This window comes from Ursus maritimus, unplaced genomic scaffold (genome assembly GCF_017311325.1).
Source record: "Ursus maritimus isolate PB19 unplaced genomic scaffold, ASM1731132v1 scaffold_9, whole genome shotgun sequence".
Classification (NCBI taxonomy): Eukaryota; Metazoa; Chordata; class Mammalia; order Carnivora; family Ursidae; genus Ursus; species Ursus maritimus.
The window spans coordinates 57713580-57741325 of record NW_024427107.1 but is presented as its reverse complement, the minus strand read 5'-3'; the positions used below and the strand labels follow the sequence as shown (position 1 = coordinate 57741325).

Here is a 27746-nt window from a genome sequence, read left to right as displayed (position 1 = left end):
GACTTAGTTCAGTATTATGCCGAGTGAAGTGAGAAAACCTGTTGGGGTAGACTATTGATGGCTGTAATCCAAAAGCTGATAATAAAAATGTACATAATTTAAAATATGCAGGACTTTACCCTTAAAATCGCCCTTTGTACCAATTTAAGTTTTGGTGCCACCCACAAAAAAAAAAAAAAAAATTTGTTTGGCTGTTCTAATTCAAAAAAAAATTTTGGATTTGTGGCTTATTTTGTGGAAAAGGGTGTTTACAGGAGTTATTGCAGTGACACCAGGAACGCATGGGATGAAGAAGGTCACCATCCAGTTAGATTTGTGAACAAACTGTCCAAACGGTTGGTCTCCATCAAAGGTCCATCACTGCAGCACACTGTCTATTCTGCACTGTTTTTTGAAGCACTCTACAATGCCGAAGTATTCCGTGTGGATTAGCACATTAATTCTGACTCTAGTCATTTTCAGCCGAGATCGGCCCTGACAGATTTCTTCAAGCTATTTGTAACTTCAGTCTTTGAGCAGTGATTTTTAGCAACTTAGCTTTCTATTAAGTGAAGGTTTTACTGTTTTGACTATCAGCCCATAACCTCAAGTCCCCTTAAATTAGTACCCTCCTAATTGTCTCTGTTGCTATCAATTATAGTACTTGAAAATGAACCACATCTGAGGAAGAGTTTGTATTTAGTTCAAACAACCCTTTTTGTTCCCTTGACAAGAAGTACATGTCCTGAAGTGTCATTTCAAGAGTTCTGAGGCTTCAAAAAAATCTTTTCCTTTGACATAGTCTTTTAGATATCACTCTTACCAGTTTTTGTTCCATATTATTAGAAGAAAGTAAATGAATTAAGGTTAAAGGCCTTGCAAAAAGCCAGCCTTTTATATTTTTAACTTCTACACTGAAACATTTTTTTGTGAAAAGACATACATAAATAAATTAGAAACAAAGGCCATGAAACATACTTACATGGAAGGAATAGTTTTTAAAACTAAGCTTAAACTGGAATAAAAAGCCATCCTAGTCTTCCGTCAGTGAAAAAAATTTCAAATCTGTTCTTTTTCATGCCTTTATAACAGGTACATCAGGGGTTTCTGTTTTACTATAATTCACAAGCAAATGGCTCCATAGTCATTTGCTTTGGGTGAAAGGTGTCTTTTGTTCAGTTTTTTAAAGAAGCCCAAGTGTGTCCGGTTGAGTCAATAAGGGGAGTGTGAATTGCAGTCACGTTCCCATCCCAGGTAACTCAAGGGCCTTGGTGAGAAATCTTCATCTGTGCCCACATCTCCCACAATAACTTCATTCATTCAGCCCAAGTGTATTGAGCCCCTGCTTACTTCCAAGGATGAATAAAGTATCATTCCTTCAGTCCAGGAAGGAGGTTAAACAGAAGCATTAGCTTAGTAACCACAGAATCGAACCTTTTCATTTACAGCTAAGAATACGAGGAGTGACAAGTTTATGAGTTTGTCAATGAATGACTTCACCATGTTCCCACTGTTTAGCCTTTTCATCCCATTAGCAGGAGAAATTAAATTAGATAGTCCATTTTATTAAATAATAATCCCATTCATGGGAACAGTGCTGTTAGAATATGCTGGCTAACATTGCACACGCTAGGTCCATGTGGCTATTTAAGTTTCAGTTAATTCAAATTAAATTAATGAAAAATCAATAAAAATTATTTAAATCAGTTCCTCAGTTGCACTAGCCCTGTTTCAAGTGTTCAGTAGCCATATGTGGCTCATAGTTACCCTGTTGGACAGGGTGGACTGTGGAACATTTCCATCATCTCAGAACGTTCTGTTGGACAGCACTGATCTTGAGTTTACGAATCAGTTTCAGCCACATTCTTCCCCTTGATCCTCACAGTAATCCTGTAAGATGGCGAGGTGTACACTGTTATTTATATCCACAAGGATGAGGAGATTGAGATGCCAGGGGGTTAAATAATGTGTCTTTGCACAGACTTTAACTTCTGGAACTTCCCTTAGGAGCAAACAATTCCAAGTAAAGATTAATACAAATGAATAAAGGATATTACCTACAAATCTTGATCTTCCAGTATAAGTAATTTAAAGGCAGAGATGTGGTCTAGCTTGCTCGCTGTTGTATTCCAGTATCTATTCCAGAGATTGGCACAAACTAAATACTCAGTAGCTACTAATTAGATGAATGAATAGGTGTAATTTTTGGTCCAAACAGAATTTACAGTTTAATAAAAATTTTAAAATATGGATATCCGTGTCAAAGGAACTGCTGGATTAACAGGTTATAATTATACTTCTGGTTAGCAAAAGAAAAAAGATTGAAACTTATAGTCTTTATTCTATTTGTGATCTCTTTTTTAGTATAGTCACAGCTAGGGAATGGTATTCTTTTTCCTACTCCTTGCTGGGTTCAACCATTTGAAAAGTTTGAAATAATTCTCTGAACATGGAGGTGCTGTTTCCTGGCAGTAAGATTCAAGAAACTGGTGCTGCAAACACTTCTTTTGTGTAACTGTTTTTTGCTGTGTATTTGTATTTAACCTAGGAAAGAATTGTTTTAAGTTATATTTGTGGGTCATGAAAATACAATGAATATGGTCAGTAGTCTTAGGTATGGTCTCCTAAAATAATAAATTGTGTTTTATTTTAGAATGGCATTTAAAAGATATGCACCAGTTTCTTTCACCATGACTTAAGTGTACATCTCTTTGCAAAGGAAGTATAAAAATGGCCATGAGGGTAGCCTTTCAATCTTTCTGAAAGAGCAAAGGAATAGAACACTAAGTAACAATGTTTCCCAAAATTGGCTTTTAATATTTTTTTACATATTTTTATAATGGCTGTACTAGCTTTAAGTAATATGAAAACTAATATGATTTACTGCTGTTTACCAAGAAGGCAAATAGGTAACCTATAGAAGTGTCAATATTATTGTTCTTGTCATTAAATGAGATCCTTGTGTTTTTGTTTGCTTGCTTGGGTGGTTTTGAAAGAGCATGTTGAATGATCATCTTAGATAGTGGAGCTGGCTGGTTTTCCCTGGGTAAAAAACACAACCTGTAGACACACAAATACCACTGACTTAAAAGATTTAATGAGGTTTGCAATGGTCACTTAGTTAATCCTAAAGCAAAATGCAATACTGGCAGTTTTTGTTATTGTTTTTGTTTGTTTACCACACAGCCTTTCTTTCATGGTCTCTTCACCTGATAGTAGTCATTTTTAGCTTGGATCCTTTTTTTAGTTTTAAAGTTTTTGTCAAATATTGGAAGGGATGCTGTGATGCTTAGTAATAACTCTGATTCGCTTCAAAATCGTTATGTGTAGGGATTCCTTAGGCCTCTAAGTGCTCCTTGGTCAGCCCTTGCAGTGTAGATAGGAATATGCAGCTTGGAGATTGCAAAATCAGAGACAGTGATGATGTGTTGTGGCTTCTGAGGAATCCCTGTTCTACCAGCAGAAGTTAAAAGCATTTTATATTAGGAAGATCGACAGCTCTGAAGCAGTATGGTAGCTAAAGTAAGAAAATTTTGGTATACTGGTTTTACTCACACTAGAGAAGAAGGGCGTGCTTCTGCATTGGCCCCTTTTGATTGAAGTTGAAGTTCCTGAACAAAGTACCAGAGTTGATAGAATCCCACTGAAATGCTTTGTTTTGTTTTTGAAAATGTTTGTCCTCACCTCAGGTGCGGTGGGAAATAGACGGAGGGATTTTGCAATGTGATTACATCCCAGGGCACATTTTAGTTGTTCTCGTCACTGAAGTGCTAGGTTAGAGGGTTGCATAGGCTGTATCCTCATGCTGTCTGGCTTTGACGTCTCTCGTGCAGCCGAGGCTGGGAGGGTGCCCCCGTCTTCCCCTTCTGGTTAGATGATGCCCTGCTGTTGTGGACAGACTGAAGTCTGTGTGCTTGCCATGGTGGATGTAGACATCACCCAAAGTGAAACATTGTCATCCTTCGATTAAAGGCTGTGGGAGACGTTTGTAAATTATTATCTTAATATGCAGTAAGTGTTGAGCTGTTTCTGTGATCATGCGCATTTCCGGGAACTGTAACACTGGAAACAAATGTGGAGGTGGCCCCAGCTGAATAAGCTCTTGGCCACACAGGTTAAGTCTTTTGATCAAGCTCACAACCTCTCTGTAAGTGGCATAACGGACTGCGTTCTGAGTCCGGTACAATAGAGGTGCAAGCGTGTTTCTCAGTGTGCTAAAGGAATATTATTTGCATATTAAGTAGAACCTCTTAAATGATTTTTGAGATGCTTGAGACTTTTCTCATGGAGTGATTTGGCTATGAGCAGTGATCACACATGTCATTTTTGAGCAGCTGTTGAAGGCAGAACATGATAATGTCACGTGCTTACTCTATTACATCTGGCAGCTAGAAAAACTCAGAAATTCTCTGAGAGTTAGACGAGGAAATCTCTCCCTTTTTTGGAGCATTTCTATCAAAAACTCTGTTTTAAACCAGGAATTTTGGCAACTCAGTGGTGGCGCTTAGTTAAGCTGCCCTTTGCAGGGCACACTGAGGAAGGAGGAAGGATTTTATATAAAGTGACTTTTGAATGCCATCATTGCCTTAATGCTGTATACTGTTTTATAATTTTGGATAGAAGGAAGAGCTATGATCATTTTTGTGGTGGGATTATTTTATTTTGGCCTTTGAACATCCCCATGACTCACTGAGACAGAGCCTTGATCAAACGAGGCCCTGGAACGTTTTCTTCTTTTCCTTTATCCTAGATTGGGAAACATTTTGAACTTTTTACATTAGACCCTCTTCACAAGACTTCAGGTCCACTGCATTCATTTCATTTTTGGTCTATTAATGCGTGCTTGGGCTTTAATTATAAGGCATTTTGTGTGGTCATTTTAGCATCTTTATTTTACCCAAAAGGTAGCCTTCATCTCTGCCCAAAGCTTCATTGCTATAGGAACTGAACAGAGGATTTCCTTGGAGAACGTCTGCATTGAGTAATCTCTAAGCAACTGCCTCTAGTTTTGACAGCAACCCTTAACTTCATGAGAAGACATCCCCTGTGATTTAGATGCTTCTGCAAGCATGTGGTTTGAAGGAGATAGTAGTAAAACCTACTTACTTAAAAATTGTTTTCTTGGCTTTTTAAGAAAAGCATTTATTAAATCCATTGAATTAGTTATAATGCTCTTATTACTTATCTTTATCTGTTACTTTGGCCAAAAATGTTTAGCATAATGAGCCTCTCAAGGAGTAGCTGTTGAGAAATGAAGAGTGCATTTCTTTGGCTCTGATTATTCAAGTGATTTCCTAATAAGCTGAAGTACTATTGTATTTTTTGATGTGGAATACTTGGCAATGTCCCCTCTTCCCTCCTACAGAGATACCTTTTAAGTAACATCCATCTCTTCTGTACCAGGTCACTTCAGGTGGAACATTCATTGGCATTGGACGGAAAACACCAGATTGCCAGGGAAACACCAAGTACTTCCGCTGTAAATTCTGCAATTTCACTTATATGGGCAACTCCTCAACTGAACTAGAACAACATTTTCTTCAGACGCACCCGAACAAAATAAAAGCTTCTCTCCCCTCCTCTGAGGGTACAAAACCTTCAGAGAAAAACTCTAACAAATCCATCCCTGCACTTCGATCCAGTGATTCTGGAGACTTGGGAAAGTGGCAGGACAAGATCACGGTCAAGACGGGAGATGACACTCCTGTTGGCTATTCAGTGCCCATCAAGCCCCTCGATTCTTCGAGACAGAATGGTACAGAGGCCACCAGTTATTACTGGTGTAAATTTTGTAGTTTCAGCTGTGAGTCGTCTAGCTCACTTAAACTGCTAGAACATTATGGCAAACAGCACGGAGGAGTGCAGTCAGGCGGCCTTAACCCAGAGTTGAATGATAAGCTTTCCAGGGGCTCTGTCATTAATCAGAATGATCTAGCCAAAAGTGCAGAAGGGGAGCCAATGACCAAGGCAGACAAGGGCTCTAGCGGGGCTAAAAAGAAGGACTTCTCCAGCAAGGGAGCAGAGGATAATATGGTAACGAGCTATAACTGTCAGTTCTGTGACTTTAGATACTCCAAAAGCCACGGCCCCGACGTCATTGTAGTGGGGCCACTCCTTCGTCACTATCAGCAGCTCCATAACATTCATAAATGTACCATTAAACACTGTCCCTTCTGTCCCAGAGGCCTTTGCAGCCCAGAAAAGCACCTTGGAGAAATTACTTACCCATTTGCTTGTAGAAAAAGTAATTGTTCCCACTGTGCACTCTTGCTTTTGCACTTGTCTCCGGGGGCAGCCGGAAGCTCGCGAGTCAAACACCAGTGCCACCAGTGCTCGTTCTCCACCCCTGACGTAGATGTGCTCCTCTTCCACTACGAGAGCGCCCATGAGTCCCAAGCATCAGAGGTCAAACAGGAAGCCAATCACCTGCAAGGATCGGATGGGCAGCCGGCTGTCAAGGAAAGCAAAGAACACTCATGTACCAAATGTGATTTCATTACCCAGGTGGAAGAAGAGATTTCCCGACACTACAGGTAAGCCATCGTTGGGGGATAATGTCAAAAAAAAAAAAAAAAAATGATCGAAAGAATCCAGAGGGCTGATCCCAGATCCCACAATCGGGAATGATTGTGGTGACTTGGGGAAGTTACAGGACAAGTAAACATAAAAGATCGTTCATAAAACTGCAGATTATGTATTTATAGACGCGGTAACCATGGATTTTAATTTGGTCACTTGTTTCAGACCATTTACCCTTACGCTTCATACCTGTTTTCTACCGTTTACTGAGTGTATTTTACAGTTTGCAGTGGTGGTGGTAATGCTGATGAGTACACTCATTTACCACAATTCGTGTATTTGTCCTTGCTGAATGACTCCACATCCCGTAATTTTTTGATGGAGCAGCTCGCAAGTGAAAGGTGCCATTATAATGTGTTCTCTTCTCTATTCCAACTGGGGAACAATCAGCTTGAGAACACGTTGCTCATTTTTCTTTTAAAATGAGATTGGACATTCTTCTGGCTTAAAAAAAAAATTGAGCAACATCCTTGTTTCGCAAAGAAACAGTAATCTGAAGGTGAGAATTCTGTAAGATGTGTGACTTTGGATTTCTGTGTGCTCACTCCTCTGAGCAGCTAAAGCACTTCAGTTATTTCAAGTCCATAAACAGAGATATAGGATATAGTCATGTTTTGTTTTTTTTTCACTTTCATCCTATTCTCTTTATAAATGTTACATTTCCTAGTTAATCTTTCCTATTTTCTAAAGATGTTTTTAAGATACATCTCTTTCTTTCTTTTGTGTATTTGTTCTTCAACGAATTACCTCCAAAAATACATATTGTGCCAGGCGTTGGTGATAAAGGAGAAAACAAGACAAATATAGTCTGTGCCCACATGGAACTTACAGTTTAATAGGGAAATCATTAAGAGATCATTACCGGTACGAGTGTCACAACAGGTGAAGTAGAGACCACTGTATTTGTATAGAAAGAGCACATAGCCCAATATGTTAGATGAGGAAATGCCTCCCTGAGGAAGGAGCATTTAAACTGAGACTTGGTTGTATGAGTGGGAATTAGTTTAGCAAAATCCTGGTAATGTAGCATGTTCAGATGTTACTTGGTGCCCAGTGGGTGCTTGCTTGTTATTGTGCCTCTAAGAATCAAAGTGAAGAGCTTTATTTATTATTTTTAAATGTTTTTCCCTGTGTAGACTCAGTATCCTAGTTTAAAAATCTTCCCATCCCAAGATTTCAAACAGTTCTTCCCATTCTTTCTAGAAGTTGTGTGTCAGTATGAGTGTGTGTGTTTTGTCAGTCACCAGTAATGAAGCAGTTCATGTCCAACAATAGGCTAATAATGTTAGATGTTAATTTGAAGGGCATCCTAATGTTCACAGTGAATCTAAATGTTCAGAAAACACTTCCTTGAGATTTACACTGTTTAATTTATAAGGTCAGCCCTAGGAAAGACACAGTCCTGCAATCAAATATGTGTTCACACTTATAGTGAGTGTTTCTGGCTCCTCTGATGTTCGCCGCATGCTAATTTATTTCTGGGCTAGCAGACATTAGCTTCCTCCTGAGCTTTACTAGTGTGCCGTATACATTTTTTAGGTGGTATAAAAATTAGGTAATCCATTCTGTTTTTGAAAGAGGAGGCTTTCCTTCATCGTGAGGAAATTAGCCACACCACACCACACCACATGCGTACACACACACACACACTCACACTGATACATCTGGATACCAGATCCCTTGCATGAGTGGCTTTTTTTGAGGAAGCTGAGGCCATTGCTTGAAAATGTGTCTGGAAAAACAGAGTTTCTATATGGTTTGGTTAAACAAAAAAAAATCTCCCAAGAAATTAAAGTCTGAATAAAAATATTACTGAATAATCTCAGAATTTAGTTAATAGTAATGAAAATAAGCTCTAGAGCGCAGAGACTAGTCTTGTCTTGTTCATTGCCGTATCTACACAAGTTAGCCCAGTGCCAGAATGGCTAATAAGTGTTCAGTGAGTAGATCTGTAAGTAAATGAAATGCCTGTGAGTTTTTGACTTTGCAGTCGTTAAGGATAAGCCAAGATCTCCATGGTAAGTTACAGTTTAATCTCAGACTATTATATGGTCTTGAAACCCTTCTGAAGATTTAGGGCTCCACACCAAATGACAATTGTCTGTGCATTTTGAATTTAAGTCAACCTTTTAGCATTTTTTTAGATGAGAAAACTGAACAGTACTTGTTCCTAAGGCATTAAAAGCCTCTTGCATTTACTTTTTTAAAAGATTTTATTTATATATTTAAGAGAGAGAGAGTGCACAGGTCAGGGGGAGGGGCAGAAGGAGAAGTGGACTCCCCATCTAGTGGGGAGCCTGACACCAGGCTTGATCTCAGGATCTCAGGATTATGACCTGAGGCGAAGGCACTCTTAACTGACTGAGCCACCCAGGAGCCCCACTCCTGCACTTATTTTTAAAACCTACTGTAATTTATGTGGTCCTGGTTAAGGTACTGAGTAGTTTTTCTCTGATCTGTTTATGAGTTCTTGTAGAAATATTTGCAGTTTGGAGACCTACACTTAAGGAACTCTACTGAAAGTTGAACAACAGTGGAGGTTCTAGGGATGTGAAAGGAGATAGTCCTATGGATGCTAAGAACTTGTTCTGTTACCAAAGCATTTTCCCCACATGTTACATTTTGAAGATAGTCTAAGAGAATAAGTTCACCATATCACAAGAATAGTTTTCTGGTTAAATTTATGTTTATTCATATTATACATGTTGGGAAACTTTCTCCATAATTCTGTTATAACTAGGGAATATTCTAGGCTTTTGAGTGCTTTATGTATTAGACTTATGGTGTAGTAAAAAAGGTAGTAGAAGCTAAGATCTATAAAATATGTGAAATCAGGTAGCTATAAAAAAAAACTACAGCTGAGAAGCAGGAGAGTTGATTGAGAGTTATGAGGGAAAACACTGGTATGGATTCCACTCGGTGGGCATTTTCAAGAAGAATCAGGTTTAATCTTGGTTGAACTGGAAACATTAATCAGTCAGTAACTGGAACTTGGTCAATTCTCTTTTCTTAATGTTTCATATTTACTTATGTTACCCGTAGCTCACATTTGACTGACTTATTAGGCTCTATTCCTGAATTTGTTTCCCACACTGTTTATTTTATTATTTGTTCTTTAATTAAACAGTGTCCCCATTCTCTATGATTAACTACCATTCTCCTCATCAGAATTTTCTGTGTTATAACAGGTTTCCAGAGTAAGTAGGAGTACTGTCTCCTCACAAAACAACTACAGTAGATAAAACATACTTTTCCATGCCTTGCTAGACTCCCATGAACTAGAGAAATTTCTGAAGCTTTTCTCGTCTTCCCTTCACCAAGAGTGGACTAAACCCAGACTGGGGAGAAGTGAAGAGCAAGCATGGTGTGTGAGGTTGTGCTGAGGCAAATACCAGTTCTGATGTACAGTCAGTCAGGAGACTACGCCCGGAGTCACTGACAGCGAGGCTGCTGAATCTGTTTCGCTTTAAGCTGGCACCTTGAGGGTGGCCGAAGTGATTCCACATTTGGAGTCTCCTCTGACTCCTGTCAGAAATAAACACAAATTTGTCTATATGAAATACTCCAATGTTCACCTCCATGATATCTGTGGCAGAAGATAAACCTTAGATGAGCTCATTATTATAGAAATTAACCATACAGGAAGGGATAGAAACCTTTCTATGGGAAATCAGTAGGAAATGCAAATAATGGCTTTAGATACCCAGGAAAATGATAATTTATAAGAATATAATATACTTTTAGTTATAAGAAAGTTATAAAATATACTTTTAGGTTATAAAAAATAATAAGTATTTAAAGAAATGAAAATCAGATTTACAAATTGATCAAACTCCATGAGACAATAAAGGACTAGAAATGTTCAAAAAAGAAACAAATAGTAATTTTTGAATTGAAAATATAATTATTCAAACTTAAAATGTGGATACGTTTAAGAAGAGATTGACAAATGATAGAAGGCAAATGAATTAATCACAAGTTAAATCTGAAGACATTATCCAGAATATTTAAAAGAGGGGAAGGGGATGGAAAGTGTCAAAAGATAGTAGGTTATAGAAACGTAATAAGCTGTTTTAACCTGCATCTAATTAGAGTCCCAGGAGAAAAGAATATAGAGAATGGAATATAGGCAAATAGTATTTGAGGAGACAGAAGATTTCTAGAACTGAATGATGAAAGACATAAGCACACAGATGCAAAAAAGCATAGGTCATACTAAACAGGGATATATGCAAATAAATCCAGTCATTGACATGTGTATGTTGTAGTAAAAACTAAAGTGCCTTTTAGAGCCCCTAGAGAGAAACAACGTATCAACTACTTAGAAGACAATTAGATTGACAGCAGACGTTTTCAGCATCGATGGAAACCAGAATAGGGAGGAATTCTATTCAAGGTTTTGAAGGAAAAAAACAAAACAAAACAAAACACAAAAATAGTCAACCTAGAATTGTGAAAACAATTTTCCAAGGAAAGTAAAGATATTTTCACATTGGCAAAGACCAGGGAACTGTGGGTAATTCTAGACAACCATAGCCTGTCTTACTTATGCAGTTACTTAATGAAAAGGAGACAGACTAAGGTGTTGGGTAAAACAATTATGTCAGTTTGTAGGGAAAATGATCAGAAATAAGGTGCCTTAAAGCCCCTGAACTGTCTGGAGTTAGTGAGTTAGAACTTTGCTCTGCATACGTGAAAACTTTTAAGGATAACCAGTGAAAGAATAGGAAATGGGTATATAACTTCTGAAGCTATAGAGAAGAATGGAACAACAGGATAAAATTATATTTTCTTAAAAAATGGCAAGAGAGGGTACACAGGAAAAATGTATAGGTAAATAGAATTTTAAAAGTAAGATGGTAAAAAAAAGACAGCTATCAGAAATCTTAATGAACCTGGGTGGATTAAATTTTCCACTTAAAAGGTATTGTCAGACTTATTAAAAAAGAAAGTTCAACTCTAAGCTGTTTACATAGGATACACACTCAAAATATAGTCTATGGAGAGCTTGTTAACAAAAATAGACTGAGGGGCACCTGCGTGGCTCAATCAGTTAAGCATCTGCCTCCAGCTCAAGTCATGATCCCAGGGTCCTGGGATTGAGCCCCGCATCAAAAAAATAAATAAAATCTTTAAAAAAAATAGACTGAGTTATAGGCAACATAAACCAAAGGAATATTGAGATAGCATTATTAATCTCATGCAATTTAGATTTTAAGACAAAAAGCATAGAAGGGAAAAGTCAATACATATGATAAGGTTCACTTCTTGAAGGAGATACAACAATTATAAATATATAAAATATAAACAAATCTATACGTAAAATAAAAATTGATTGACAACTACAGGGAAAATATGACAAACCACAGTCACAGTGATAGATTTTAAGCAACCTTTCTTATTAAAGGTTGAACAGAAAAAAATTTTGAAAATATAAAAGATTACAACAGCAAATTAACAAGCTTGATTTAATAAAAATATATCAGTTGTGCATCCAACATTTAGAGAATTCACATGCTTTCCAAGCAGATATAAAATACTTCGAATAATTGACACATTCAGCCAAAAAAGAAACCGATTTCAGAAAAAAGTATCATACAGAACATATCCTTTGACTCAGTGTAATTAAATTGGGCCTCAGTAACAAGAAGGTAAGAATAGATGAAGTTATATAAGACAAATACTAACCAAATAAAAAAGGTGGTGACTTTATCTCAGAAAACATAGATGTTAAAAAAAAATTATAAAGAGTAAAAATGGTCAATACATGTGACTGCATAAAGTGAATTGGCAAGTTCTGGCAATATGAGATGCTCATATTCCTATTGGCAGCATAATTACACTCCTCAGAGGAAGATTTCTTTCATAGATATACTTACAAATCTGTGCAAAAATGTTCGCAGTAGTAGTTTTTGAAAGTAGCACCACCAAAACAAAAATCAAAACCAAAATCAGCAGGGGTGCCTGAGTGGCTCAGTTGGTTAAGCCTTGGACTCTTTTTTTTTTTTTTTTTAAAGATTTTATTTATTTATTTGACAGAGACGGAGACAGCCAGCGAGAGAGGGAACACAAGCAGGGGGAGTGGGAGAGGAAGAAGCAGGCTCACAGCGGAGGAGCCTGATGTGGGGCTCGATCCCATAACGCTGGGATCACGCCCTGAGCCAAAGGCAGACGCTTAACCGCTGTGCCACCCAGGCGCCCCAAGCCTTGTACTCTTGATTTCAGCTCAGGTCATGATCTCAGGGTCATGAGATCGAGCCCTGAATCTGGCTCTGCTGGGCGTGGACAGCCTGCTTAAGGTTCTTTCTCTTCCTCTCCCTCTGCACCTCCCACCCCACTGGCACACATACACGCTGTCTCCCTCTTAAAAAAGAAAAAAAAAATGGGAAAAATACCAACTAATAATGATAGCTATTGTCATTAAATAATTTGTAGATTTTCATACAGTGGAATATTACACAGTAGTGAATTTGAATAAATGACAGTTGAATATGACATAGATGAATCTTATAAGTACAATTTTGGCTAAATAAAAACAAAGTGAAGACTGTTTGCAGCTGGATACCATTTTATGTGAGTTCAGAAAGTAGCAAAACAAAACTACGTATATTCATTATATGTGTGTGTTTGTGTATTCATGTATATACCGTATATATTCATATACATTCATGTACATATATGGAACTGTACCATAAATGTAATTTTCTCTGTATCGTCTCTTTCTCTGTATATATGTATATACATATATACATACATGGATCTCTCTGTATTTCTCTGTATGTGTATATACACCAACACACACAGGAGGTAAAAAAAAAATATATATATATATATATATATATATACTTATATATAACCATATTCTATGATTATGCTACACTTTTTATTTTTTTGTAAACCTAAATATGAATGTGTATATATATTTATACATACACACACATATATGTAGAATGTGTGTATGACTAACATTATATGATAACATTTTAAATTGAAAATGGAACATCAATTTTCATCAGTACAGAAGTCCAATAAATATTTGAATAAATGCTCAATCCCCTTTATGAGTAAATAACTACTTAAAAATCATTAATATTATCATTGTCTACCTGCTTGTTACCTAGAATGTGAAAAAACAGACATTAATTTTTGGTAGTGTATGTGATGACAGCCGTCTGTCCAATTGGAGATTTATGAATGCATTTAAAAATGTTTAAACAGTGTTTGATTCTTGTAGACATTATATAACTCGGGCTGAAGGAAGTCACATTGGATACCATAGCTGGTCAAATTAAGGTCGCTGCTGCTCGATTTCTGCCTTAACAGAGCACAGAAATGATCATGGACTGTGTGCTCTGCTAATTCTGAAGAACAGATTTTATGATAAGCACTTAATTATCAACACATCTGAAAAAGCCAAGTAGATAGTGCATTAGCACGGAGTTTCTCAAAGGGTGAGGGCTCCGATGGTTACATTTAGATTTGTGTATGTTAGGTGACATGTTCTTTTAAACAATACCTAATAAATCAGTCGCCTGTAATACTTTGAAATGGACCTAATAGTTCAAGTTGAGAATTCCCATTGTGAGACAGAACATTACCCAGGATATTACAGTCCTTTAAGAAAATAACCCACAGTCGGCACTATCTTTATTTGTATATATTATTAGAATTTTGGATTTAATGGTCCTGAAGACTTTGTACAAGAACTATAATCAATTCCTGGGATAAAATAAAGTTTAGCCATGATTTTTAGTTCATATCAGTTCATAGAAATCGTTTCCCAATTCTTACTCACTTTCTATTTTACGGGGAGGTTCGTCTTCCTTTAACATTTGGTAAGGGATATCTTCTTTTTGAAAGTGAATCAGTGAATAATAAATTGAAATTTTTCAGATATGACATTAGTTGTATTTTCTTCTACCACTTGAAAATGAAATGACCCCATACCCCTTAAGAAAACCAGTTATTACAAATGAGTAAACCTAATTAGATTATTTCAGCTTAAAAAATACGAGATGAGTGGATCAAATGGAATCTCCCTCAGAGTTCAGTTGATCTCATGTTTTGTAGCCTGCTCCTCAGTACTTAACTAAGGCTGAATATTATTACAGTTCCAGCTTCTAAAAGTTGATCGATCTGGTTATTCACCTGTAATTCCTTTTTTTGTCTTTGTGCCTCAGATACTCTCTTCACCTGCTCTTCATTCCCTCATTCTCCAGTGTCCGTAACCTCAAGTGCTGCATGTTAGAGGCCTTGATACTAGCAAAGTGTGTATTACAGAAATGACTAACTTTATTAGATACCAGATCTATTGATCTATATATAAATTAAACCACCTTCATTTACTCTTCTGTGGTGATTTGTCTGTAGGTGTTAGATTCCATAATTACCAAAAAATACCTTTCGAAGTCTAATCGATTAGTATTTATGATGTACTCATTTACTTCCATGCTCTGTTTGGTCATTGAAGAAGGAACAGATTTTGGTGGTTAAGAAGTACAGCTGTTTGGTAGAGGAGAGCTTTTTAAATGCTGGCAGAAATCTCTGGAAGTTTACATTTAGAGGAGAAAAAGCATCGCTCAGATATGACTTCACATATCCTGTGGGCTGGTTTATTACGAAAATAGAAATATAGCGGTTTTATCAGAGTAAGGTAATGATAGAATAGCATCTTTGAGCTGATCTTTTTCTAGGATCTAGAAAATCTCAGCCTTTTATGAATTTTGAAAATAATATGTAATCTCTGCTAATGAATGAAACACTACTGCTAAGACCACTGTATGTTGAAATATGAATAAAACTGAAATAAATGCGTTTTTATAGCACATGAAAATTCTGTTAAATAGGATAAGGAATAAAACATCTTTTTTCACAGAACTTTTAAGTCACCTGAATTAAGTATGATGTGGTCTTTTGTTAGGCAGCTTGTACTTTTCTCTGGAGGCAAGGGAGGATTTAGCTTTTCTATCGAATTTCTTTGATTCATGTCCTTGTTGTCTAAAATAGTACATGGGACATACTGATTTTGTGTAAATATATCCCAAAGATTGCATGGGACATACTTACACTAAAATACTTGGTCTTTTTACACTGACATTCAAGTTGTCATTGTGTGTTTTATCTGGCAATCCTGTGCTAGGGAGACCTACAAAATGACATCTTTTTTCCTTAGGTAGCATGAGAAGAGTGTTTGCTATGCATTTGGCAGGAGAATATAGAATTTAAATTAATGCAAAACATATATTTGTATTAAAAAGAAGTTTGGCTAAATGTAGCCAGAAGTTCTAGGAGTTTTTAAATAATGAAGAGTTTATTCAGAAAAGCCACTCAAAATATACCGTCTATGAAATATCTGTGTATTTCTTCTTAATATTTCTCTGCTACTTTATGATTCTGCATATTAAATCCAGCATCTGAACATCCTCAGAGTTGTGGTGGTTTATCCCTTTTGTTAATAAGTATTTATTTACTACTGAATGTTCTGGGTGGGGGTGGATAGAGAGATGTGTGAACATTGATCTTTATCTTAAGGCAATTACAATATAATCGTAAACTAGAACATACACAGGATTTTAGTAAAAGGCAATGTGGGAAAAGTCCTCAGAAGAAAACAGAGGTTTGGGTAGTTCAGAGGGTGGTAGGCTTACTTTTGGGTTGAATCATTTGGGAAGTCTATATGGATGAGAGTGTGGATCTTGGGAAATGTAAGGAAGATTCCTTGAACTTCTTCGAGGCTTTCCTATTATTGCTGATAAAATGAAATTCATTTTGTAGGTCAGAGGCGAGTCCAAACTAATGTATTTTCACAGTGATTAAACTTGTATTGTTCTATAATGTTTCTTATACTGGGGATTAAAATAGTCTATTTTTATGTGTAGGGGACATGGCATTATGTTGAAGGTCTTTTCAGTAATTATGGAGAGAATGACACACATCAGAGAATATATGTACATCTTTCAGGAACTAATTCCTGAATCAGCGAGTAACATTGCGTCAGCTACCAAACAGCACCCATGAAAGAGGACCCGTGGACAAGTGCTAAATACTTTCATGTCCTCCGTATTATTCTATGTGAATTGACTTGTCTGCTTCAGATTCTTATCCCATGAAAGAGGAATGGGAATACGTACTTGGTGTGATTGTTGAGGGTTAATGTATACAAATGGCCTAGCACTAAAAAAGACGATCCCCAAACAGTGAAATTAAAAAAAAAACAAGACATGAATTATTGTTTGGGGATTATGCTTGACAATGCTATAGTTGTAGTTTTAACTTCCAAAGCTGTTAGTGTTGAGTCTCAGAGGTGGGTAATGTTGTACATGCTTTACGAGGGAAGATGATGTTGCCCATCGTAAAGAATTCATTTGAAGATGTTCTGTGAAGTGCTGGGAGTTTGTTCCATACTAATACCCATCTTGAATTTCTTTCTGACCATGGCTTCCTGATTCTTGCTATTTACTACGGTATGGTCTGGACCAACAGCATCAGAATCATCTGGGATTTTATAAGAAATACAGAGTATTGGGTACCATCCCAGACTTCCAGAATCAGACTCTGGATTTCAGCAAGATTCCCAGGTGATTCCTATGCATGTTAGAATGGAGAAACACTGTTCTAAATGTTAGTGTAGGTTATTAAAAAGTTTATATGGCTCTAAGCTTTTGAAAGTAGAGTATTATCTTTTTAAAATATTTTCTATCATTTATTTAAGACTGATACTACAGGGAGAAAGAAGCCCTTCTGGTCTCCAGAGTCCTACGTAGCAGTTTGCCTTTTCTGCTTCACCTAGTTGTGCTCAAGGGCCTGAAAGATGGAGCAGTTTAGCAGTTTACTGCTTAATTGTCAAGCTTTACTCTCTTTTCATTAATAGTTGTTACACCCAGAATCTTAAGATTTTAAATAACAAAGCTAGTAAGGGCATTACCTGTGTTCTATTAAAGTCGGAGGTGGGGGGAGGATGCCTTGTGAGTGTGTTTATCACGTTGTTTAGAACCACAATATATCTTGGGGCGCCTGGGTGGCTCAGCTGTTAAGGGTCTGCCTTTGGCCCAGGGCGTGATCCCAGGGTCCTGGGATTGAGCCCCGCATCTGGCTCCCTGCTCTGCTGGGAGCCTGCTTCTTCCTCTCCCACTCCCCCTGCTTGTGTTCCCTGTCTCACTGACTGTCTCTCTCTCTCTGTCAAATAAATAAATAAAATCTTAAAAAAACCCCAAAACAACAACAAAAAACCCCCACAATATATCTAATGATGTAGTTCATAGATACTGACCCCTGCATTGGTGTCACCTGGGGACCTTGCTAAAGATTCGGATTCTCACGTTATGCCTTAGAGATCCTGATGGCATAGGGCAACGGGAGGTGCCTTGGACTCTGTATTGCTAAGAAACTCTGCGTGTTTTGCAAACCATTACTGTAGTCAGTGTCTTCTGCTGTCAGATGATCAGTTTCCCTTCCTCTCGCGTTTTCATTTTCCATACTGTCAGTGGTTTCACTGATTTCTGTATAAAGTTAAAAATTTTGGCCATGAAGGATAGCAAAATAGAACATTGATCTGGAAGGAGGAAGCCTTGTGTTCCTGACTCCATGTAGATTCAAGGAACAGGTCACCATTTCTCCATTTTACTTATCTGTAAAATGGGCTTTATAAACTTCAGTGAAATATGAGATCAGATATGTGTGAGTGCTTTGAACTCTTCAAAAGAAAAGGTGTGTGAGTTGAGCTTACTATTACAACTTTATTTTAATATCCTTCCTGTTAAAATGTGTTTTCCTTTTCACTGTAAAACTTGGTTCTCACCGAGAACTTAGCTCTGCAGTTGGGTGGGGGGGTTGTTGTTGTTTTTTGTTTTTTTGCTTTATGTTCATCCCTACTGATCTCTGACGGTTCTCCAGCACCCGTGTTGAGGAAGGTTTTGCCTGGAACAGTCAGATCAGAAGCTCCTCTGTGGGGTACATCAGAACAGCTCTTGCTGAGACCTGCAAAGGAGTCAGGGGTCGTCCATTGGGACAGGAACTTGGAATCAGAGAACCTAGAAGCCCCAGACACCTCTGAGTGTGATACTTTGTGAGGAATTCAGTGCCTGGGCAGGGACCCAAAGCCTTTGTATTTTTAAGAGGACATACCAGTTAAGTATGGGTAAGGGTTGCACGTGTTGTCTTTATTTGGTGGAGGGATAGGATGACTCAAGGACATTTCTAGATTGCAGAATAAATCGATATTGAAGGCACATAATCTGAATTACTGAGCTATATTACTAGATATGATTCTAAACCACCTTAATGAATACATTCAAGGCATCTCCACCTCCCAAGCCTTTAACAAAATACAGGTAATGCCTTGTTCTATTTTTGTGATTAAGGATCTTAAGATTCTGGGTCTATTAATGAAAAGAGTAAAGCTAGACAATTAAGCAAACTACTAAATTCCTCATTCTTTCAGGCTATTGAACGCCACTAGGTGAAGCAGAAAAGGCATAGAATATATTCTACCTGTCATGTCTTAAAGCAATGCATCATCTAGGAAATAAACTTGGTTTTCAGAATGATGTTCATCATGGTTAAGGTACATAGGGAAATGGAAAAGAATGATACCAAAATGCTAATTTGTAGGTTTAAACTCCTTTGCACAAAGACCATAGATTCACACAGAAGAGAGGGGCTTTATTTAATTTGGGGATTTATACTGGTTGACCCTTACTTATTTATTTACCTACTACAGGTATTATTTCCTTAATATTCATAAGAACCTATCAAGAGGCACTGTTATTTCATTTTGCAGATGAAGACATTGGGGGCAAGTTTAGTAAATTTTCTGAAGTCACACATAGAATAAAATACAGAACCAAGATCGAAATTCAGGCATTTCCAGAGTCTACACTCTTAAATACTCCAACAAGAACCGAGATTCTGCTGTTTTAAAATATTTTGTTGCAAGGTACCCTAGGTAATTGTATTTTTTCTATTGTGCGTTGTTGGTACTCTCTCCTTCCTGTTGTCCTAGAATTGTCTTTTTTTCTTGAAGTAGCTTGACTGTAATTCTGTAGAAGTTTTGGACTTTGGAATTTTTATTACTTTTTGTACTTTTGGTTTTGTAGAAAACACCAGTTTTGGTAGTAGGAGCAGTGGCGATTGATAGTCTTACTTTATCGGGAAGGGATTCCCCTCACAGATTTCAAACAGAGACCCCACCGTGTCAAGGAAGCCATAAGTTTACTGCCGAAGTGGGCAGTGAACTCATTAGAACTGTCTAGGGGTGAAGTTTGATCAGAGCTTGTGAGTGTGCTTCCTGAAGTTTGTTTGTGTGTTTAATTTGCATGACTCAGTAGATTATGTGGTATATCTTCAGTAGGCTGTTTCCTGGGTATGTTTTGATCTTTAACCATTCTGATAAATCCGTTTTTGTCTGTAGGATTGAACCTCATAGACGTAACAGTTTTTTGGTACAATTTTGAAGTTAGGAGTTTATCTCCCATTGGAGATATTCAAATATAGTTTTGCTAGGAAGGATCTTTATTTGAAGTTCCCATAGGTTCTAAGTCCTAGATTTTGAGTCTTGTCTTTTGTCCTTTGTAATCTGAATCCTGTTGTGGGTTTTTCTGGCCTTGAACTTGGGGCAAGATTCTTCCTCTTGGTCATAGACATCTTCTCCTCAAGGATTAGGCTCCTTTCACTTGAGGAAATTAATTTAAATATTATATTTTTCTGGTCAATTCATTATTAAATTATTTACCTGTGTTGTATTTCCTTTTGCTTTATCTTTACTACTTAAACAGTGAAGAAAAATAGGAGAAAAGATAGAAAACAATACTCTGTAAAAAGTAAAAGTTAACTATGCATATTTATTCAACCAAATGGAAGCTATTAATGATAAGATAATTTTGTACTGCATTAAGTACTGTCGATAAATACTGGCTGCGATTTTGTTACTTATCATAATACCTTTGAATTTTGTTTCCTTAAGATGTGAACATTCTTTTGGATTTTCAGCCATCAGACAGGTCTCATAAGGGAATGACGTTATTCAATACAGAAACCGTTAAAGTCCCAAGTGACTAAAACATACATTTAACGATGCTTCTTCTGTGCCTATAACCTTGCAATTGCTTCCTTTAACCTCTGAAGATATCTATCTGCCTGCTTATCATGGTCTACAAAACTCTAGATGACCCCTCTCCCTTGTTGATTGACATGCTTCCTCTTATTTATTCCTCTAAAGTGGCAATGGCCTCTGTTCAGTATTTCAGCCTTGCTAGAATGTGCCTTCTTCCCCTTCCTCCTCCTCCAACAAGAATAGCTCCTTTTCATCCGTTGGTTTTCTCTCCTTCAGAAAGGCCTTCCTGACTGCCCTATGTAGCTCATCAACCCCATTACCTTCCCATCCGTAAAAGCTCTTGGCACATACCACTCTTTATATTTCTTTATAGTCTAATGTGAGGATCGTCCTTCCTGACTAGACTCTAAACACCAGGTGGAGAAAGACTGGGTTTCTTCTCTATACACCCATGTGAAACCAGTGCCTGGCAAAGTAATTTGTGATGGTCATCTGCATTTCTATATATGCACACATGTGTGTAGTTGCTTCAAGTAATAGGTCTCGAAACTTATTTTGTTACTTTAAGTTGGCAACGCATTGCATCAGTGGAGTATAGCAAGTGTTTCACATGGAGTTTATTTAGAGAGCCATACAAAGTTTTTATAGTTAAAAAAAAATATGCCTTATTCCAAGTTCTTGTGTACCTTTCCAGTATGTCTTTTAGGATACAGTGCCTCTGTTCTTCCTTGTTAATCAAATATTTGTCTTAATTTGACAGTGTTTCAGCTTTAATAGCAGAGGATGCTGTGAAATTCAACAATAAGTTCTTTTTGTTTTATGCCTTTTAAAAAGAAAACACATGCATTCACACGTTCTTTATGAATGAATATATCCAGACAGCCCCTATCATGCTGCTTGACTCCCAGCAGACACTCAATTTGTTGAATATTCCTAAAGCCTCACAGATAGATAGAATTTGTCCTAAAAAATCTTGAGCTTCTAATACATTTTATTTACTAAATTATGTGGATCAGTCAACCATATTTCATTGACTAAATTGACTTAAATTGTATGTGGAAAAGAACACTAATCAAGTAGAACTTAATATGTGTAAATGCTGTATAAAGTAACAGTAGAGATGCATGCGTACTTACGATGAAAAAATGTCGATTTAGTTGAAATAAACAGGAAGTGAAAAGTCTACTGATGAAATCAGTGTAAAAACGTATATGTCTGTTAAATAATATAGAATCGCTAGATTATCCAACCACGGTAAAGTGAACAGAGCAAGTCTTTCAATAAGAAACCAACCGAGTTCCAATGTGAATTGGCTGGAGTGTGTACACATTAGTGTGTATGTGTGTGTCTACCTGCTACAGTTAATCTAACAAAAGGGAATGCCACATTCTTTATATGGAACCAAAAATGCCAATTAATTACATTCCAACTTCTGGGTATTGGGAATAGTGTATTTTGTCTTACCTTTTACTTTACATGAGATAAAATTCAGGTCCTTAAAGACTGTTGTGTTTTTTTTAAAGCCCTTCCGAATGCTAGATTTCTAATGACTGTTTTCTTCTCCAGGAGAGCACACAGCTGCTACAAATGCCGTCAGTGCAGTTTTACAGCTGCTGATACTCAGTCACTACTGGAGCACTTCAACACTGTTCACTGCCAGGAACAGGACATCACTACAGCCAATGGCGAAGAGGACGGTCATGCTGTATCCACCATCAAGGAGGAGCCCAAAATTGACCTCAAGGTCTACAGTCTGCTCAATCCAGACTCTAAAATGGGAGAGCCAGTTTCTGAGAGTGTGGTGAAGAGAGAGAAGGTGGAAGATAAGGACGGGCTGAAGGAGAAAGTTTGGACAGAGAGTTCAAGTGATGACCTTCGAAACATGACTTGGAGAGGGGCAGACATTTTGCGAGGCAGCCCATCCTATACTCAGGCAAGCCTGGGGCTTCTGACGCCCGTGTCCGGCACCCAAGAGCAGACCAAGACTCTAAGGGATAGCCCCAACGTCGAAGCTGCCCATCTGGCGCGACCTCTTTATGGCTTGGCTGTGGAGACCAAGGGATTCCTGCAGGGGGTGCCCGCTGGCGGAGAGAAGTCGGGGACCCTCACCCAGCAGTATCCTGCGTCGGGAGAAAACAAGTCCAAGGATGAATCCCAGTCCCTGTTACGGGTAGGAAGGTTTAATTTTTAAATAATCCACCTATCTTGAAGGGAAAACGGGAAGACACATATTCTCTAGATTGAGTATCATTTAGTCTTACCAACCAAAACTAAATGATCTGTCTCAGTCTGGGGATTTATACTCACAAGGCCGAAGCAGTAGAAAGTAGCTCATGTGTGTTTGTGTGTACGCTACACGCCCTTGATACGGCGGTGGTGGGCAATCACTTGTTCGTCACTGCTCTTAGCTCACATTGAATGTTGGTTAATCATTCCTGGTGATTATGCAAAACAGCGAGACCGCGTGTGGAGAAGGGAGGTTCAGAATCCCAGAAGATTGCACATCTGTTACATTAAAATAGGTAAATGACTTTTAAATTTTAAGGTGGTGTGACACTGTAGCTGGTTAACAAGGAAATTAGCAGAGATTTAAATCACTAGGAATCCAAAGCCCATGGTGAGAGGTTAATACGGAAATGTAGCTTTTTAAAACTGACGATATACTTATGTGCAAATGACAATGCTTGTTGTTGTTTAGTTACCAAAAAGAGGGGAAAAATGAGATAGACCTAAGTGTGAGTGGTGTGAAGAACATCCAAAGAAGAGAAAGACCCGCACGCGTTTTATATGATCAGGCCTTTCTAGGGAGAAAGACATAGTCCCATGTGGAAAAACAAAAAAACCTCTGAGAACGATGAGATCCTTGCTCTCTCTCTTCATGCTATGTAGCAGTGTCGAGAAATAGTTTAGATTTTGAAAATTCACGAACTCTCGGTCAGTGACACTTGCGTTTTGCCTAAGGCACCACTACTTCAACATTTCACCTTGACTCTGAGAAAGTTTTGGGCTTTCTGCATGATTTTGATGCTTTGTTGGTGCCTAGAAGGTAGGATCAGAAGCTGCTAACCTTTACAAAAGAGCCAGTTAGGAAACTGAGCGCAGCCAGCCCAATGCTTTGACCTGTAGGTCAGAGACCACTGAGGTCTCTCTGGATGGGTTCTGGAGAGAAAAATTTCTCTTTCCAGTGCCTGCATGGCTTCTCTACTCTCATTTCCTGCAGATTCTCTGAAGCCTATCTGTGCTTCTCAGGTTCTCTAGTGGAGTTGAGAAATGCCTCTTAGAGGTGCACAGTTAATTATAAAAGCTGTTTCCTTTCCTGGCTGAGTCATGCCCTGGAGCTAAGAGAAGGGTTTGAATGCAGAAGAGGCTATGCCCCTTGTACAGGGAGAAACAAAGAATCCTTCCTGCAGGGAAGGTGCAAGTTGATTGTTTAAGTTACTTTAAAAAGAAGAGAAATAGTTCTTGTGCCCTTCAAGAAGGGTGTTCAATTCAGGGAGCTTCTTTCCGATAAATATATATGGAGCTGCAGTTGTAAATGTTCATTATTTTCTTAGCGTGTCAGGACTCTTCTGGTCTCAAGTGGCTCTTTTGGTTTCTGGTTATAAGGCAGGAATGATGTGTCTTACGTTTTTAAATTCCATATCACATCTTGATTGTGTGTTGTAATTAGGTGCCTTGCCTCCGTAGCACTAGAGCTCCCCACCCATTTTTTTTTCCATTTTAAAATCGTTTTCATCTGTGACATCTTCATTTGATACCAGGTTGTTTGGTTCTTTGAGACCATTTCTGGAGTATTACCTTTTCTGCCACCGTGTGTGTACACTAAGAATTTGGAACTATCAGTCATGTTTTATGTGGTTAAGTCTAAAACCTGAGCATGAGAGTGTTACATTTTTTGAGCAGACTGGGCATGATGATACTTTTCTAAAAAGTTGTTTTTCTCAATTCCTCCACTTCCTTAATCCCTGACTTCGAGTTTCTGTTGCATCATTGTAACTGTTTCTCCAGTTCTTCCGCATTAGCTGCTGAAGTACAAAATCTTCAGCGAGAGACCGCTTCACCATGTTCTACAAATAATCAAATTCCTAACATAGGATTCATGACCTTTAAAGGCGATCATCTCCTAAATTTCGAGAGATGACAAAATTAATACATATCTAAAGCCTTGGATCATTCTTCCTTGACTTTTGTAAAATGTAACTCTTTAGAATTTATATTTTCATTGTATTTGAATATTGCTTTTGGGAATCACTGATTTTATTGGATATTTGGAATAGGAAGTATGGAATATTTAGTGTACTAAGTGAATTAAAAACTTTTAATGTACACATATTTTAGCTGATCAGGTTTTTAAGGCATTTAAGAGAATTAAAAAGCAGAGCTCATTCTGAATAGTGAATTCGACAAGAACTCTACCGTGGTGGTAGAAATTGGTGTTTCTGAGTTATCATAGCGAATTCACCCTTGTCAGTTCATTCCTCTGCCATTAGCAGGGAAAAACCCAACGGAGTATCACCATCATATTTACCGAGGGGTCTAGTTATTAGTGAAGGTGTTCTACAAAAGTTTATACATACACAATGAAAATATGCAAATACAATTTACATGTAGTGAATGGAAATACAGGTGTCTGTAAATGTATATCTACAGAATATAATGTTCATATTTGAGTGTAACTTGAAATTATCTTGCTATTTGGCGTGTTTATTTAGAAATAGTAAGCACTTTGAAAAACGGAAAATTGGTTTTAGAAGTCATTTTATTAAATACTGCATACAGTATAGCCTTAATAAAGTATACTTATAAATACATTTATACATGTAGTTTCTAATATTAAAAGTAAAAACTTAACTATCAACTGATTACTATGCAGAATGATAACGAGAATTAAGCATGAGAGATTTGTGCAGCCGAAAATGTTAATTTAAATAGTTTAACACTATGCTGGTTAAAAGTGGAAAAATTTTAAAGAACAGGCTGAGTGTATTTAGGGCCATTCACAAAAGCACATAATTACAGTTAGTTTGAGGATATTGGTCTTTCTGATACATGTTTTTAACTGGTTTCAGTTATGAAATTTTGCTGCACTCAAAGTGAGGAAGGAAATATAAGAATCACAGAGAAGAACTAAAATTTCGAAATATTTTCTCATTAGTTTTTTTGTTTTGTTTTGTTTTACATAGGTTAGGTAAGTGTTTGGCTTTTAGTTTCGTGTTCAATAGCAGATCATTTATGTATTTCATGTAGGGAATGTCTTGTATTTTTCCTTTGTTACCAGTATGGAATTGACATGGTTACAAAACATTTTAAATTGTGTATGTGATCTGTGTAGACCACTGTGCTTTGAGGATAGCAGGGGGCACGTTAACATAAGCTTTATCTTGTAAATTGCTTTATGAAAATTAGTTTTTTGTTGTGTATTAACTACCTAAAATTTCTGTAAAATCATTGGGTTTTTTCTTTTATGACTAGGAAAAAAACATTAAAGACTTTAGACTCTGCTAGAAATAGTCCAAAGTTTATATGAAAACTATGTTACTCTTCTAAAACTTCTAGAAGGATTTTATAAACATGAATAAGTTCCTGAAAATGTTTTGAAAATTCAGTGTTTTCATTTAAACGTAAGATTTGGCTCTGTGAAGAGGTTAACATATTTAACATTTTCTGTGCTAAAAGCAAAAGTTAATTGGTTTTAAATATTCAACTTGATGTTCCTTTCTCATGTTAAACTAAACAGTGTAGGGTAGTCCCAACACAGTACAATCGTGTGCCTTTTTCTGGCCAGTTTCTTCTATGATGTATATTTACACAAAAGTATTTATTCATTTTGTAGACAGACTCATATAAATGCAACTATATTAGTCTTATGATTTCCTGCATAAGAAATTCCAGATCTCATTCTTGTAATTGACGTTTTAGATTGTGTTTTATAACATAGAAAGCTTTGTCTTTTAACTGATAACCACATTAATAGGAACAAAGCATCTGTCATTAAATTGCACAGAGATTTTGCCAATATCAAATGCAGTTTTTCATTTAACGAAATGCAGAAGTATAATTGGGTTTAGATGGTAACTGTGTAGGGGGAGTTTATGGCAAATCCACATCCAGGTAAACATCTGTGTGTCATAGTCCAATAACTCAGCTGCTCTAATTCTCCCATAGGTTCAGATACCCTAGTTATCAGTCCACTTTCTTCCTGTATCTAGGGGAAAAATGATTTTCGATTCCAGTGTAAATTTATTTAGGGAAGTCTGTCCATTTCAACGTGTACGTTTTGCACCAGTTGGTTTTGGCTGAGACCTTCAGCCATGGGCTATGGGAGATGAGTTCCAAGTTCTGAGGGTTGAGTTCCAAGTTGAGCTACTGACTGTCAAAGACAGGGCCTCCCAGGATCTCCGTTCATCCCACTCTTGGGATTAAAATGCCTGCCGTCCTCACAGAAGTGCTGTGCAGCTTAGTTAATTAATGTTTGTCAGGCCATTTGAGATCGTCAGATGCAGGGTTCTAGATAAGTGCAAAGTAGTATGATTATTTGTTCATTTTGTAAATGTGATACCAAGACAGCACAAAGTAGATGTTATTTTCCCCTTGCTTCAGTGGTGTTAAATTTATAGTTTAAAGATTGTTGATACCGGACAGTCTATTGAGATGCAAAAATGTTCTTTTGCGGACAGTCCATTGGCAGCCAAACAGACGTTCAAACAAGCGACAGTGTTGTGTGCCTTTACAACTAGTGACAGAAGATCGCAGGAACTTTTTCTAACTAAAGATGATTTCAAGGGAAAAGTCTGATATTGGTTTTTTTCTTCATGTTTAATGAAAATAAAAGCAGTTTTTCAATTACCTGCAGGTAGTAGTGATGTAATATAATGTTTATGTATATAACTTTTTCTAACTCCATTTGAATATTTACATATGGATATACTTAATCCCAAGGAGAACAGCCTATACCAGGAAAAATGGGAAGGATATACCTCCGTAATCACTGGTTATCCAACTTGTAGTTTTTAGGGCACATTGATAAATTCTTTTTTTAGGTAACTGTTGATATTTGATTCGTTGATATTTGAATAAAGTATTAAAAACCATTTACTGTATCCAGAATTAACAGTCCTTTAAATCTCTGTGCCTCTGC

General features: G+C 37.3%; 1 protein-coding gene across 2 annotated transcripts in view; it reads left to right on the top strand.

Moving 5' to 3' along the window:
• The window catches only part of TRPS1 (transcriptional repressor GATA binding 1), a 247269-nt gene that overhangs the window by 57229 nt on the left and 162294 nt on the right, over positions 1-27746 (top strand). For both annotated transcript variants that reach the window (XM_040625565.1, XM_040625564.1), the window contains 2 exons: positions 5383-6512; positions 22175-22778. In XM_040625565.1, coding sequence (XP_040481499.1) covers positions 5383-6512; positions 22175-22778 — 1734 coding nt within the window. The remainder of the gene's footprint in view (positions 1-5382; positions 6513-22174; positions 22779-27746) is intronic.